The 14819-nt window shown below is 49.9% G+C and overlaps 1 protein-coding gene across 1 annotated transcript in view; it reads right to left on the bottom strand.

Moving 5' to 3' along the window:
- OTOG (otogelin) overlaps positions 1-14819 on the bottom strand; it is an 82624-nt gene that overhangs the window by 47238 nt on the left and 20567 nt on the right. The window contains exons 18-23 of the mRNA XM_039236740.1: positions 12893-13017; positions 12223-12435; positions 10631-10823; positions 8994-9068; positions 8699-8742; positions 7072-7225 (exon numbers count right to left, since the gene is read on the bottom strand). Coding sequence (XP_039092671.1) covers positions 7072-7225; positions 8699-8742; positions 8994-9068; positions 10631-10823; positions 12223-12435; positions 12893-13017 — 804 coding nt within the window. The remainder of the gene's footprint in view (positions 1-7071; positions 7226-8698; positions 8743-8993; positions 9069-10630; positions 10824-12222; positions 12436-12892; positions 13018-14819) is intronic.

Raw genomic sequence — 14819 nt, 5'->3', positions numbered from 1 at the left:
TATCATTGGAAATTTCAACACTCCACTCCATTAACGATAGAACAAAAAATCTTCAAAGATGTAGGAGATCTGAACAACTGGACAATGCTCTTGACCTAATCGACAATTTAAAAACTCTATAGAGAACAAGATGGAGTCACTCACGTCAGGGAGTTGCCTGTGTCAAACAATGACCCTAGCAGCTAAGGGCATTGCAGCCCAGACCAGATATCACGGAGACCAGTAGCAGCTTATGGCACACTCAGAACTGATAACCAGCAGAAACAGAGGAGATCTGCAAAGCTCCAAGACTGATTAAATCCCTTTAAAAAGGGAGGATTATTGTAGCAAACTGTCAGACTCCTCAGACACTGACCCCTCTTTGAAAAAGGCAGCTGCTGCCAAAGGTTCTGCCTGATTGATCTCCATCAGAACAGAGATCGTTCACTGCTTGAACATAATAAGCAATAAATGCTGACAGCTGATCTGGACTGGACTAAGGCCTTATCTCAATTATGTGCTCACAGACTGACTTCAAGTTTGGTTTGTTAGCTTTCTACCCCCATTCTATCTCGTTTGTTGTGTGACTTGTCTTGTGCTTTGCTTTGTGTGACATGTATGGAGCCAAGTTAAACACATGGTGAAATGTCATTGAGTTTGGAATCCTGAGCCTGCTTTATAATTATGTTAACCTTGCATTATGACTGAATAAAGCTGACATTGTGGAAAGACACAATTCATGTGTGTGCCTTCGTAGTGCGCTCATGACACTCTCTAACCAGTCACAGCAAAGCGCATGTTATTTTCAAGCATTCATGGGAGGTTCACCCAGACAACTATATTCTGGACCATAAAAACTCAGTAAATTTCAGAGGTTTGAAATCATACAAAGTATATTATCCGATCACAGTGAAATTACATTAGAACTCAGGAACAAACAAACAAAAATCTCCAAACATTTTAAAATTTCATAACATTTCTAAATAACTCATAGGTCAAAGAAGCAATCACAAAGAAAATAGAAAAGATTACAACAAAAATAATAAAAACACGTTATATCAAAATTTGTAGAGTGAGCTAAGGCATTGCTTACAGAGAAATTTATAGCTTTAAATGCTTATAGTAGAAATAACAAAAGACTACAATAAAAGATCTCAAATAAGAGCAAGTTAAGAAGGAAATAATAAAGATAAGAGCAGAAATCGGTGAAATAGAAAACAGAAAAACAATAGGAAAAATCAATGAAACCAGAGTAGGCTCTTCGAAAACATCAATAAAATGGACAAACCCCTACCTAGACCAACTCGTACAAAAAGGGAAAAACATCAAATTACTAATATCAGGAGAAAAGAGAAAACATCACTGCAGATTCTACAGATATTAAAAGAAAAATAAAGAAATACTTTTATGATGTAAAGCCCATAAATTTGACAACCTAGATGGAATTCCAATTTAGATGGAATGGACAACAAAGACATCAAATAGCTATGAACAAATTCTATGGCCATGAAAACCATGAAACACTGCTGAAATTAAAGTAGACCCAGTAAATGGAATAATGCCATACTTGTGCACTGGAGGACTCACTAGTGTGAAGACATCAGCTCTCACCAAACTGACTTCTAGATTCAACATGAAACCAATAAAAATCCCAGAGGCTTTTCTGTAGAAATTCCCAAGCTAATCCTAAATTTACACGGGAATGCAAAGACCTAGAAGTGTCCAAAAATCTTTGAAAAAGAATAAAGTTGGAGCACTATCACTTCCTGATTTCAAGACTTATTATAAAGCTTCAGAAATCAAAACAGTGTGATACAGGCCTAAAGCTAGACAAATAGGGGCACCTGGGTGGCTGTCGGTTGAGTGTCTCACTTTGACTCAGGTCATGATCTCACAGTTTGTGAGTTCAAGCCCCACACTGGGCTCGCTGCTGTCAGTGAGAAGCCTGCCTCAAATTCTCTGTCCTTCTCTTTCTCTTCCCCTCCCCTGCTCATGCTTTCTCTCAAAAATAAATAAACATTAGAAAAATGTAAAGAGAAACAAATGGATCAATGGTACAGGATAGAGAGTCCTGAAATAGACCCACATTTAAACAGTCAATTGATTTTTTAACAAAAGTACCAAAGCAATTTAATAGGGAGAGAAAAATATTTTATTAAAATGGAGCTAGAACCACTGGGTATCTATCAGAAAAAGTAAAATGAAACTTGACTCCATTTTACAATATAGGATCATTTCAGATAGGTTATAAAACCAAATCTAAAAGCTAAAATTGTAAAACCAATAAAGGAAAACATTGGAGAATGTCTTTGTGGACTTTGAGTTGCAATTACTTAGGACAGAGAACACTGACTTTAAAGAAAAAAATGATAAATTAAACAAAATAAAAATTTAAAGTTTCTGTCCATCATCAATCTTTAGACATATTAAGATACATTAAGTAAAAAAACAAAACCAAAAACAACCCCCACACACACACAGACAAGGAGAAAATATTTGCTATATATATATATATATGATAAGGAAAGAACGTCTACAACTCAATTTAAAGAAAATAGTCAACCAGATAAAAAATGGGGAAAAGACTTGAATGGACACTTCACAAAAGAAAATATACAAGGGGCAAAAAAAGCAAACAGAAAGAAAGAAAGAGAGAGAGAGAGAGAGAGGGAGGGAGGGAGGAAGGAAGGAAGGAGGAAGGAAGGAGGAAGGAAGGAGGAAGGAAGGAGGAAGGAAGGAAGGAAGGAAGGAAGGAAGAAGGAAGGAAGTAAGAAGGAAGGAAGGAAGGAAAGAAGGAAGGAAGGAAGGAAGGAAAGAAGGAAGGAAGGAAGGAAGGAAGGAAGGAAGGAAGGAAGGAAGGAAGGAAGGGAAAAGAAAGGAAGGAAGAAAAAAACATTGAAAAGTACTCATTGTTATTAGGAAAAATTACCAGTTAAAATTACCAATTAAAACAATAATGAGATACAATAAACAATGAATACTTTCATGGGTAGATATACATGAGCATTCATATTTGTCAAAGCTTAGCAAACTGTACACTTAAAATCAATGCGTTTTACTGTTTATAAATTATGCCTCACTTTGAAAATATTAAAAGGGAAAAAAACAGGAGGGCACCAAAAGTTGACTAGAATCTTCATAATTAAGAGTAGCCACCATTTTGTTGGGGAACCTCTAAAATGCCACTTTCTGTAAATTTTTGTTCTCTTGGCCCAGCCCATTTTCAAGAGGATCCTCTTCATCTCCAGCCTGAGATGCGGAAGCTTCGGTGCCATTATTGTGGGAAGCAAGCTGGGCTGGGGTCCCAGTAGGCTTTCATTTAATCTCCCTGTTTTTACTCTGCATCTCCTCCCTCCTGGTGCTCCTGAGATCAAAGTCTCTGATCTGGTTTCTGCAGAAACTTTTACCTTCCTGCTGGATGGGGTTAGGGTAGTTTCATGACCTCAGGGCATGGGTGGGGGGGTGGTTAACTGCTCCTTACATAGACTTGTGTGGGACTTCCTCCTGTCTCCCTCCTACTACCCCACTCTCTGAGACGCCTGGAGCCACCTGTCCCTGAAGCTGTCAACATGACACAGGTTGTTTCTCCTTGGCCTCTTCTGCAAGCATCCGCTGTCAACTGCTGCTCCGCAAGGTCAGTTTCTACACATCCACCCTTGTTCGTTCTTCAAAAACTATTGACCCATCTTGTATCACTGTCATTCCCACGCCTGTTCTCTTTGTCCCTGGGGACTTATGGTTCTTTCTTTCTTTCTTTTTTTTTTAACTCCATTACCAATATTTCATTGTGGGAGGAAGCAGGAGAAAAACACATGGGTTTAATCTACTGTTTTCCCTGAAGACACTTAACCTTCCTAGGCCCCTGTTTTTTCGTGCATAAAACGGGGATAATGACGCCTTCCTCCCAAGGTCATTAAGAGAATTTCATTATAGACCCGGGCACACTGCCTAGTGCCTATAGAATCACAATAAATATTGGTTTCCTGTCCCTTCTTTCCCCGTAATTGCATCAGACACCGGCAATGGGCTGGCTCACCACCTTCCACTTTCAGCCCAGGCCTTGTGTTTTGCTACCTCCTGAGGGGTCTTTCCTGCTGCTCACCATTCACTGCTCTCCTGACCCGACGCAGACCTGCCAGCATCCCTGAGCACCTACTGTGTGCCCACCACAGACAGTAGCTGTGGCCTCTGTCCTCCAGATACCTCAGTCTGTGGAGCATTCTGTCTTTACCTGTTCGGGGATCCTGTCACATCAGGGTCCCCACAGGGGCATGTGCAAATGCATGGCATTCAAATGAGGAACACAAAGCTTATCTGCTCACCTAGAGTGCTTACTTTGTGCTACTTTACAAACAAGGAAACTGACACTCAAGGAAGTTAGCTAACTCACCTAACCCTAACCCCTAACCCTAACTCTTAACCCTGAGCTAAGTTTAGTTAACTTACTTGAGTTTCAGTGGTGGAATCAAGATTCAAGCCTGACTCCACAGTCTGTGCTTACGTCCACTGTACTACACTGCTTAGTGGCCCCAGGGTCCTTGGCTCAGCACCCAAATGCAAAGAAATTTGGAGGGGCACAAACAGCCCCAGTGGCTTCTGCAGTGGCTCAGGGCCCTTTGGAGCAACGCATGGCACCTGGAGATTCTAAAAATGCCATAGAGGGGAGTATGGGGCCCAGGGGCCCAGAGGGTCCCAGGCACGGGTCATCAGAACAGTACTTGGGCATCTTTAGAAGCCCTATCCCAACTCCCAAGAAAACATTCCAGAATGGTAGGAAACGCCTGTCCTTTTTTTACAAGTCGAGACTTAGTAACTTCCTTTCGACAAGCCCATGTGGAATACGTGTAAGCTCCTCACGGGACATTTCATACAGCCTACGAGGCACTATGGCAAATACCCCAAGAGGCTATGGCATTCAGTATTAAGAAGGGGAAGGGAACAAGTCTTAATGGAGCACTCACTACACAGTGCCTGGCTCCTTGCAGCCATCGTCTCATTCAAATGGTGTTACTACCCTCAATTCACAGAGGAGCAAACCCAGGCACAGAAAAGGTAAGTGATTTGTCTATGATGCCACATAGCTAGCGACAAACATTAAGGTGACTGTCCTGGGCCCTCTGGACTGCAGATGTTCTTGGCACAGCTCTAGGACCTGAACTGAACTCTAAAAGGCCTGGAGCAGAGGAAGAGGATTGGGGTACTGCCCTGCTCAGACTCGGCCAATGAGGCAGGACCTTGCAGACAAGAAAACTGATGCCCAAGGGGCCACATAACTTGTCCTAGGTCACCCAGCCCATTAGAAATCTTCACAGTCGATCCTATCCTTTGGAACCTGGGGACTGAAAAGGGGACTGAAAAGAAAACCCCAGTCTGGCTTTGCAGTCTGAGTGAAACTAATCCCTAATGTTGGATAGTGCTTTAGAATCTTGCTATTCAGACTGTGGTCCCAAGACCAGAAGCATTTGGATCTCCTGGGAGCTTGCTAGAAATGCAGAGTTTCAGGCTGCACCCCAGGCCTCCTGAATCAGGGTCAGACATCTGCTGATTCGTGTGCACGCTAATGCTGGAGGAATATAGTTTGAGCCCTCAAACTGCCATAAGAGGGATCCCACTGAATCCTTCATTCCTGAGCCCTCTGGGAGGGAGTCATCAGCCCTCACCGTGCAGATGAGGACATGTTCAGAGAGGTCACAGGATGGCTGACTGGCAGACCTGAACCCAGCTCCCTCAGTTCCACCTGGCCACCGTGCTTCACGGTGAGCAGCTCTCAGTTCCTGATCCCAGAGGCCCTGGCTCTCCCTGTCGTCAGAAAGGCAGGCTTGTGCACATACAGACAGTGCCACAAGCGACCTTCAACTACAGACATTCCCCACAAGCGCCTCTGGGGTCTACGTGGTAGCAAGTATTATCTGCACTCTGCCAGTTGGCCTAGGACCTTGTGCAGGCTGTGGAGATCTCACAGCGGTCTCCTGTGGATGCCCTTGCCTGGGAAGAGGAAGCTGCTAACCCACATTATGACCTCTGTGTAGGGTACCAGACCCCAGGGCTCACAGAGCTCTGGCCAAAGGGCAGGATCTGGAGTAAGCAGAGTTAGGTTTGAGTCATGGTGCCCTGGCCCAACCACTTCCCTCTACCCTGCCCTTGGCCTCAGTTTTCTTTATCTGCAAAATGAGAGTGATAATCCTTTATTCCTTTCTCCCAGGAAGGCTCTGAGATTAAAGGAGGTGATAATACAAGGTGTTTTATAAACAGTAAAGCTCGAACGGACTATTCCCTCCCCGTCCCATCCTGACCCTCCCTCACTTCCCTTGGCTGCCAGGCCAGGCCCTGAACTCCCAGCCGACCACTGATCTCTGCACCAGCTGAAGGACACAGCCCTAGGCTGCCAAGTCATGGGATTGGGCACCCAACTTCTTCTCAGTCCAGACGTGAAGTGAGATCTGCATCGGGAGTGAGAACTGGCAAACAGGAGGCCAGGGCCCCTGGAGCCTCCTCAGCTTATGAGCACCCACAAGACACACCCACAAAATTCAGCACATGTGGCATCTGAAGCACCTGGGAAGGAGACTATTTCCACTGGGTGGGGCCCTTCTTTTTCCAGAATTACAGGGGTACCAGCCCTCTACCTGAGGTTTGTGGCCAGATCTTTGCAGGGAAGGGGGCTGAGAGGTGAAACGTGGCTTTTCTCTCATGAGCTTCAACCCACTGGACCTCGGGAGCATGACACACACCCATTCAGTGCTTGTATTCTAGTACCTCATGCAATCCTCACGACAACCTGCTGAGGTGGTAGGCATTATTATTACTCTCATTTTACAGGTGTGAAGCTGAGCCTCGGAGGGGTCTGGCTCTTCTTTGCCTAAGGTCACACAATGGTAAGAAGCAGAGCCAGGGAGAATCCACTCTGGGCTGGATCCCCACACCACAGTTCTTTCTCAGATTCAGTGCCGGTCATTACATCATCACTGAGCAGCCCCGGGCTGCTGTCTCCTGCAAGGCTGTGCGAGGAATTCCTTGCGTCTCCCTCTGCCTTGTGGGTCCCCAGTTCTGCCAGCCTTCAGGGCTGGGGGACCATGCAACATGAATACTCACCCTCGGGGACAGGCACAGCCTGAGAGGCAGGGGCCATGAGCTGGCACGCTCAGGTTCAGCAGCTGCTGCTCACATGTCCTCTCTCTGCTCAGCTCGGGGTCGGTGTGCAGGTCACTGCAGTTCACGAAGACCTGGCCCACCGGGCAGGCAGTGGCTGGAGGAGAAGAGAGTGGCTGCTGGGGGGAGCAGGGATGCTCAGAAGGACGCCTGGAGCACCTGGGCCTGGGGGTGGGCTCCTGGGTGGCAGGGGTGGCCAGGGAGACCTGGGGACGCCACTACTGGAGGATGCAGGGAGAGATGGGGGTCTGAGGCTTCTGGAGGCATCCCTTGGGTTCCCGGATGCACAATGAAGAGGGAGGGAGGGGGGAGAAGTGGTGCTGTCACACAAGACAACCGCCACCACTGCCAGTACCAAGAGTACCATGTGCTCCCCACCGGACACTGTTGCAGGCACTTTACATGCATTTTCTTATAGAATCTTGTGACGCTCTGGGAGGTGTTTTATTCCCGTATCACGGAAAGAAGTCATTTCTGCTTTCAAAGTCGTGATAAAGTGCGAGGAAGTGCCTCAAATCGACCAGGAGGAGAGCCAGAAAGAGGACAGCAATGCAGTGGGGCAGGGTGACCAGAGGACTTTAAACAGCAGGGAAGTCAATTTCCCAGTACTTGTATTTCTGTGACATAAACCGCCTCTGTCTCCCGGAGCCTTCAGTCAAGTCAGCTGGGCACACTTATACCTTGTGCGAGGGGTCTTTTTTAGGGAAATCAATAAAAGGGAGCTGAGTTCCATGACCAGCTTGGGATGGAGCAGAGAGAAAAGAATAGCCATGGAAGATGAGAGGAAGAAATCTGAAGCCAGAAACAACAGCAACCAAAAACAAAACAAAACAATACTTTCAGGAATACATCCATGGGGAGAACACAGAATTCTAGGTTATATACAAAGGAGGAAGCGAAGACTCAAAGAAGTGAGTGAGTTACTCAGGGCTGCACAGCTTGCAAGCACTGAGCAGGATTTGAACCCAGGGCTGCCAGGCTCTGAAGGCCCCTCTCTTTGCCGCCTGCCCCATGATTATTCTCTGACCCCTCTGTGCCGATCCCCCTCCTCCCTCCTGCTCCAGGCCCCGCTCTACCACCTCCATGTCCTTCACAGGTTGATCCACTGCCATGCCACCCTACCCTCATCTCTACTGCCTGGGATGGTCTCAGACACGCAGGCTGTCCTCCCCATCTCCATGGCCCCCGAGTCTAGCACATGACTGGGCAGAGAGTCAACCTTAGTAGATAAACGACAGCTCAGAGCAAGGAAACCCAGGACCCAGGGGAGGTCAAGGGACTGTCCAGTCACCGTCCAGACAGTCCTGAGGGAGACAGTCTCAGCCTCTCCTTCTTGAGAAGCAGGAGGGACAGCTGCTAGGATGGGGTGAAGTTGGGACGGGATTTCTGGGTGCCACCCTCCAAGCTGTAGCTTTTCTCGAGAGGCCGAGGAATACAGCAGGCTCAGTGGCTGGGCTCAGACGTGGCTGGGCTGTCCCTGTCCTGATCTATCCTCAAGCTCCCCACTCTCCTCTCCATAACCCCACCACGATGGAGGAGCCCCTAGAAGAATCCCCACCTTCCACCTTACCTGGGAGCCTGCTATCACAGCTCATGATTCCATCTTTGCAGTGGCTGCAGAGAAAGAGGGGAGTGGAGGTTATACTGAGATTAGCTGACTCAGTCGTTGCAGAGCCGGAGACTGCACACCACTGTGCTCAAGCCCCTGCAGGGTTCAGACAGATATCCCCACTCTGTCCCCGGTCCCCGGTGCAGAGGTGGAGGGTGGGCATCACTTCCTGGAAAGGTCTGTTCGGCTGTATTTTCTTCAGCCAGCAACTTCCATTTAAAGAGAGGACAGTAAATCCACTACCTAGGGAGCTCACCAGTGGCCCAGAGATGGGATGTCACTGTCTCCAGGGGGATAGTCCATTCCTTGAAAGTGACAGGAGCACTGATTCCTGCAAAACCCAGGAGCAGAGGAAAGTGAGCTGACTCAGGAGCTGGGCCAGGGACCCCACCCCTCAGCAGCCAGGGCTGTAAGGACACAGAGAGAAGCAATGGCATCTACTGTGACAAGTGACACATCTCCAGGGATTGGGGAAGTCGGCCTGGCACCAGGGACGGAGGTCAGGGCTGGGTCCCGGTTTCAGGGCCAGCCAGCGAGCCGGAACAAGGACAGCTTCACCGGGCTCCGTCTACCCAAAGCCAACCTCTCTTTGGGCTGGGAGAAGAGAGGTGGTAAGAACAGGGCCATGCTTCCTGAGCCCACGCTGTGTCAGGGAGGGACGCGGGGCGTGTATTCCATACTGCTCATTTACACCCAGCCGCTGTTCTGACCGCTCATCGCCTCCACCACACCGGTTGTTAAACATTCCAAACACCAGGCCAGGCCCTCCAAATATGTCATCCCATCTATTCCTCACAGGGCCCTTTATGCTGTCTTTTGGCTCCTCAGCTGAGGGCAAAGACTGTGTTTCCTCATCATACACCTCCCACGGCCCCTGCCCGTCACAGCCAAGTGCAGGCCTTGGAGCCGACCCCTTCCAGTTGAGGGCTGGGAGGGATGTCTGAACTCATCCAACCCTGTGCATCTCAGCCACCTTCTCCGTCTCCAACTCCTCCTCCACATAAACCTCAGAGGTTCCCGGTTTTGGCAATCCTCAACCACAAGTCGGGGGTTGAGGGGGCAGGGCACACATCCGGATCTCAAGGGAGGATCCTGTAGTTTGAAAAGGCTACTGAGTGATTCCAATAGACCCCTATAGGAGCCTCTCTCCGGCCCTTATCCCTCATTGGAACTTTAGGGGAATTTCTGCCCAGGGAGACACAGGCCTGGCGGGGACTAAGTACTTTGCCAGTCAGCCCTGGGATCCTGTGAGATCACCAGCCCTGAACTCTGCCTCCAGCCACACTGACATGCCACAGCCAGCCTCAGGGCCACCCCTGTCCCGTCGGCCTGGAGCGCTCCTCCCTCCCTCAGCCCCCCACCCCGCCTTTGCCCACATGTCACCTCAGCAGAAAGGCCTTCCTTCTGTGCTCACCTCATGTGACATAACAGTAACCCCTCCCTGCCTGTTGATAACTTATTACTATCAGACCCTTGAAGGGTCTATTTATTCATCTGTCTCGGCACGAGACTGTGAGCTCGATGAGGGCAGGATTCTGTTTTGTTTGTGGCTGAACTTCCAGGGCTTAGAAATGTCTGGAACATACAAGGAGGCCAATAAATACGTGTGGAAGCAGGGAGGGGATGAAAGGAGAGAGGCTGTCTCTGTGGGGGTGTTGTGCTGTTCTGGGGGGAAGCCAGGCCGGAGAGGCCTGAAGAGCCGGAGCTGAGGAAAGAGGTCTGAGGAGGGGGCCTGGGGGAAGAAGCCCAACCACCCAGCCACCATCAAGCTCCGCCCTGTGGTCGGGAGATGAAGCAGGGACATGAGAGGTGCAGTCAGGCTCCACAGCCTCAGATGCCCTGGAGACACTCAGCCTCCTCCCCATCTGAAAGAGGTCACACTAGCCCACTCACCTAGGGACGCAGAGATCAGTCTGGGTATCCAGATAGGTGTCCGGTGGGCAGGCGCAGCCTTCCACACACTCGTCTCCACTGAGGTCGCTGCCGCCACCAGCCCCACAGGCCACAGGGCCGGCCAGGTCCTGGCAGGTTTGTCCACACAGGGCCACACAGGGGCTATATTCCTTGGTGGCCTCACAGGACAGTGCTGTCATGGGAAATAAAACTGTGCTTTGTCTCCCTCATCCCCACAACTGTGTGAGGTGGAGTCACCATCCTGATGAGGAGGACGGAGAACCAGAGAAGATATGTGTTCAAGGTCACACAGGAGGTCAAGGTCAGACTTGGGATCTGAACCCAGGTCTGACTCCAGAGTCCCACATCTTCCCACTACACTACAGTGGCAGAGTGGCAAGGGTGGGCCCCACTCCCCAAGGTCAGCCTGGACCCTGCCACTGGTGTTTCTTTTTCTCTGCAGGGCATTCCTTTTAGGCGGTGATACTGGGGGAGGGTGGAGGTCACCACTCCCTGACAGCCCTACACCCACCCCTCATTGCTCACACATAGACACATGCACAGGTGGGTATCCCACACACTTCCATCCCTCTCACTTTCACGTCCGTAACACACACAGGCTATGAAGATCAATTGTGCCTCCTTAAGCAGCCTCTTGGGGCTCTCTGTCCAAAGACTTGGGGCTTCCCTCTCCTCATCTGGCCAGCATCCCACTCCCCTGGGGTCTCCTGCTCCCTGCCAGAGCCAGATTGCCAAGTTCAGTTGTTCTCACCTTGGCTACACATCAAAGCCTCCATTTAAAAATGCCAATGCCTGTCCCCATTGCCAGATATGTTGTTCTCATTGATGCTCAATGTGGCCCAGATATGTGCATTCTTCCAAAGCCCCTGTGGAGAGTCTAATATGCAGCCATTGGTCCTGTCCCACCCCTTCTGGAGAAACTCTGACTCAGAGAGGGGCAGGGGCTTGCCAGGGACACACAGCAATTAACTGCAGGGTTGGAACAGAATTCAGGTCTCCTGACTCCCAGGATGGAGTCTTTTCCATTTATTCAACAAGCGTTTGCTCAGAGCTTACTGAGTGTGGGGCCCTGTGCTAGGGCTGGGGGCACACAGACAACAAAGACGTGGAGAAAGTGTGGCCCAGGTGTGTGTGTGTGTGGGGGGGAAGCAGGGGTCAGCGCATGCCCATCAAGCCACGTGCACACTGAGGGCGATGGGAGCCAGTGATCTTGAGAAGGCTCAACTCTGGTTGCAATGAGAAGAGGCTGTGGGGAGGCTTACTAGGAAGCTCTGACTGGGGTGGTGGCAGCAGAGGTGGTGATAAGTGGGTGAATTTCCGTCTCAAATCGACAGGCCTATACTGGACTTAGAGATGGACTGGAGGTGAGGGTAGCAGAGAAGCGGCCATGTGTCACATGTCCTCAGTGTCAGGCCTGGGTGGCCAGGCGGACGGAGAGCACAGGAGAAGCAGTTTGGGAGGTGGGGGTGTTAGGCTGTGGGGGTGGGGGGAGAGGGCATGTAGACACTTGAGTCTGGAGCGCAGGCTCCTCCAGCCACCCTCAGGTAGAGGCACACGTGTGGGGCACTCACCGCAGGCTGGCAGGTGGGCGCGGAAGTCAACAGGGAGCCCATGGCGCCGGCACAGGTGAGCATAGTGGGCCAGTGTGGCACACAGGCAGGGCTGCCCGCAGCGGCAGGCATCCTGGCGGCACTGCTCGAAGTAGGGCACGGGGCTCAGGTACGCGGAGCAGGGCGCAAACAGCTCCCCGGTGAGCACGCTGCAGGACTGCACGGCATAGGAGGCTGGAGACGGGAGGAACAGGGCCAGGGAGCGGGCATCTGGTTTGCCTGGTGCCTCAGGCGCCAGCCTGTTCCTGCCTCCCCACAGTTCAGGCTTGAGAAGGTGGGTGGGAGACAGCGTGGGTGTACAGTAAGGATGTGGGCAGGTACCTGAGCACATGGCTGGTTGGGAATGTGTGGGTATGCTCTGGTCAGTCTGGGTGTGACTCTGGCTGGGCATGGACATGGGTGTAAATGATTAAAGGAGAGTGAGTGATGGCGCCGGAGTGGGTCAGTCAGTTAAGCATCCAACTTCGGCTCAGGTCCTGGTCTCACAGTTTGCAGTCCCTTCTCTGCAGCTCCACCTTCTCTTATCACTCCGGCCCAACCTGACCAGCCTCTTCAGGCCCAAAGTTCCCATCTCACCCTCTCAAACCAGTCCCACCCACCCCACTCCCCCCTCCCTCTCCCCTCACCTCACCTGCTTGCAGGTGCACATCACAGGGGTCCAGCGGGGAGCCAGAGACTAACGGGGAGCAGGCAGACAGAGTTTTCCAAGAATTGCCAAAGAGTTGTGGGGTGCTCTCAGGCACACCCACTGGGGACCTGCAGTCATGGCATAGCCACATTCATACACTTGGCCGTGTGGACCCAGATGGACATACAGCATACACCCAGATAAGTATCTATCTACTCCTGTGTACACACATAGACCAAGCATGAGCACGCACATTCAGGCACATATGTACCCACCCAAAGGAGTAACACACATAGGCCACTGGCACACACCCTCAATGTATACACACAAAGCACAAGTATATGCCAGACATGCAAACAGCCAAGGGGGTCTGTACAGTCACATTCAAGCACTTACAGTTATGGATGTGCATGCGTGCACACACACACACACACACACTCACATCACATCACATTTAAAAGGCTCCAAAGGGCGTCAAAACGGGCTTGGGGCCATACATTACCCTGTCTTCACCCCCCCGCCCCCCAGCTCTTCATGTCAGAAAGAGAGAAACAGGGACACCATGAACCATACTTCACTGGATTAAGACTTCCTCCTCCCTTTTCTGTAAGCAGTTCCCAAAAGCTCCTTTGCCCCCCCGCCCTTTCTCTCTGGGTAGGAAAGAGTCATACAAGAGGCAATAAAGGAAGGAAGGGGAAAAAGCATGTTTCCTAGACATCACCAGTCTCCAAGGGTAACCAAACGGGAGGAGATGATAGACTAGAGAGATCACAGTTGCACAGGGTAGGGCAGGTCCTGTGTGACACACACCACACCCGCACTACTGCTCCAGAGCAGTGAGAGCACCCGTTACACACAGCAACGGTTCTGCCCAGAGTTCACATTTAGGAGGGCGGCAAGCAGCCCACACACTAAATCAGGGTCTGTCACCACGATTCTGACCAGCTGCCCTAACATCAGCCCCACCAGGCATCCATTTAAAAGGTCTCAGTTTTGGGGCGCCTGGGTGGCTCAGTGTGTCAGGCACCCAACTTCGGCTATGGTCATGATCTCACTGTGTGTGAGTTTGAGCCCCGCATTGGGCTCTGTGCTGACAGCTCAGAGCGTAGAGCCTACTTTGGATTCTGTGTTTCCTGCTCTCTCTGCCCCTCCTCCACTTGTCTTTCTCTCTCTCTCTCAAAAATAGATAAACAATTAAAAAAAATTTTTTTTAAGCTCACTTTCCTCTTACTCTTGTTTTTCTAAATGAATCTGAGTTCTCACTCCTGGCTGAAGAAAGTGTCTCCTGTTTACTTCTGCATCACCTAATGCATGTCACTTGCAAAACTGGCCAGAACCTCTAGCCTTCAAGATCAACCCTTTATTCTCCTTTCGGGAAAGTCTGACTTTTGTCCCCTCCCAAGTTCCTAAACTGTGTCCATGCTCAGATAGTCTTTCTCTCAACCTAGGACACAGCCTTCCCCTGTACATGGGGAGGCTTACAGTGGTGCAACCCTCAAGCACCAAGCAGGAAAGGCACATGGTTCAGACTGACCCCGAATAGAAAGCAAGAATTTTGGAATTATTGGCTCACGGGGGACTTAGGCTCCTCTAAAGGTGCTCACAGTCAATTAAAATGAGGAAAACCACAAACCAAATCAAATCCAGCCTGAGGTCCACCAATTTTAAGACCTCATTATAAAACAGTATTTCTCAAGGTATTGTCCACAGACCGCAAGGTATGGTCCACAAATCTCTTACACTAGAATCGCAGTGGCTACTTATTAAAAGTAGAATTCTTGGGCGCCAACCCAAATCAGATACTAGAGAAGTAGAACCCAGGAATTAGCATTTTAGCAAGCTCTCCCCGTGAGCCTTCTGCACAGAGAAGACTGTGAGCCACAGCCTTAAAGAAATATGCTTAAATTTAAACGCTTAGGAATAAACAATC

This window comes from Hyaena hyaena, unplaced genomic scaffold (assembly GCF_003009895.1).
Source record: "Hyaena hyaena isolate Hyena2069 unplaced genomic scaffold, ASM300989v1 scaffold_116, whole genome shotgun sequence".
Lineage (NCBI taxonomy): Eukaryota > Metazoa > Chordata > Mammalia > Carnivora > Hyaenidae > Hyaena > Hyaena hyaena.
The sequence above is the reverse complement of the archived record's forward strand: the minus strand, read 5'-3'. Positions and strand labels throughout refer to the sequence as shown.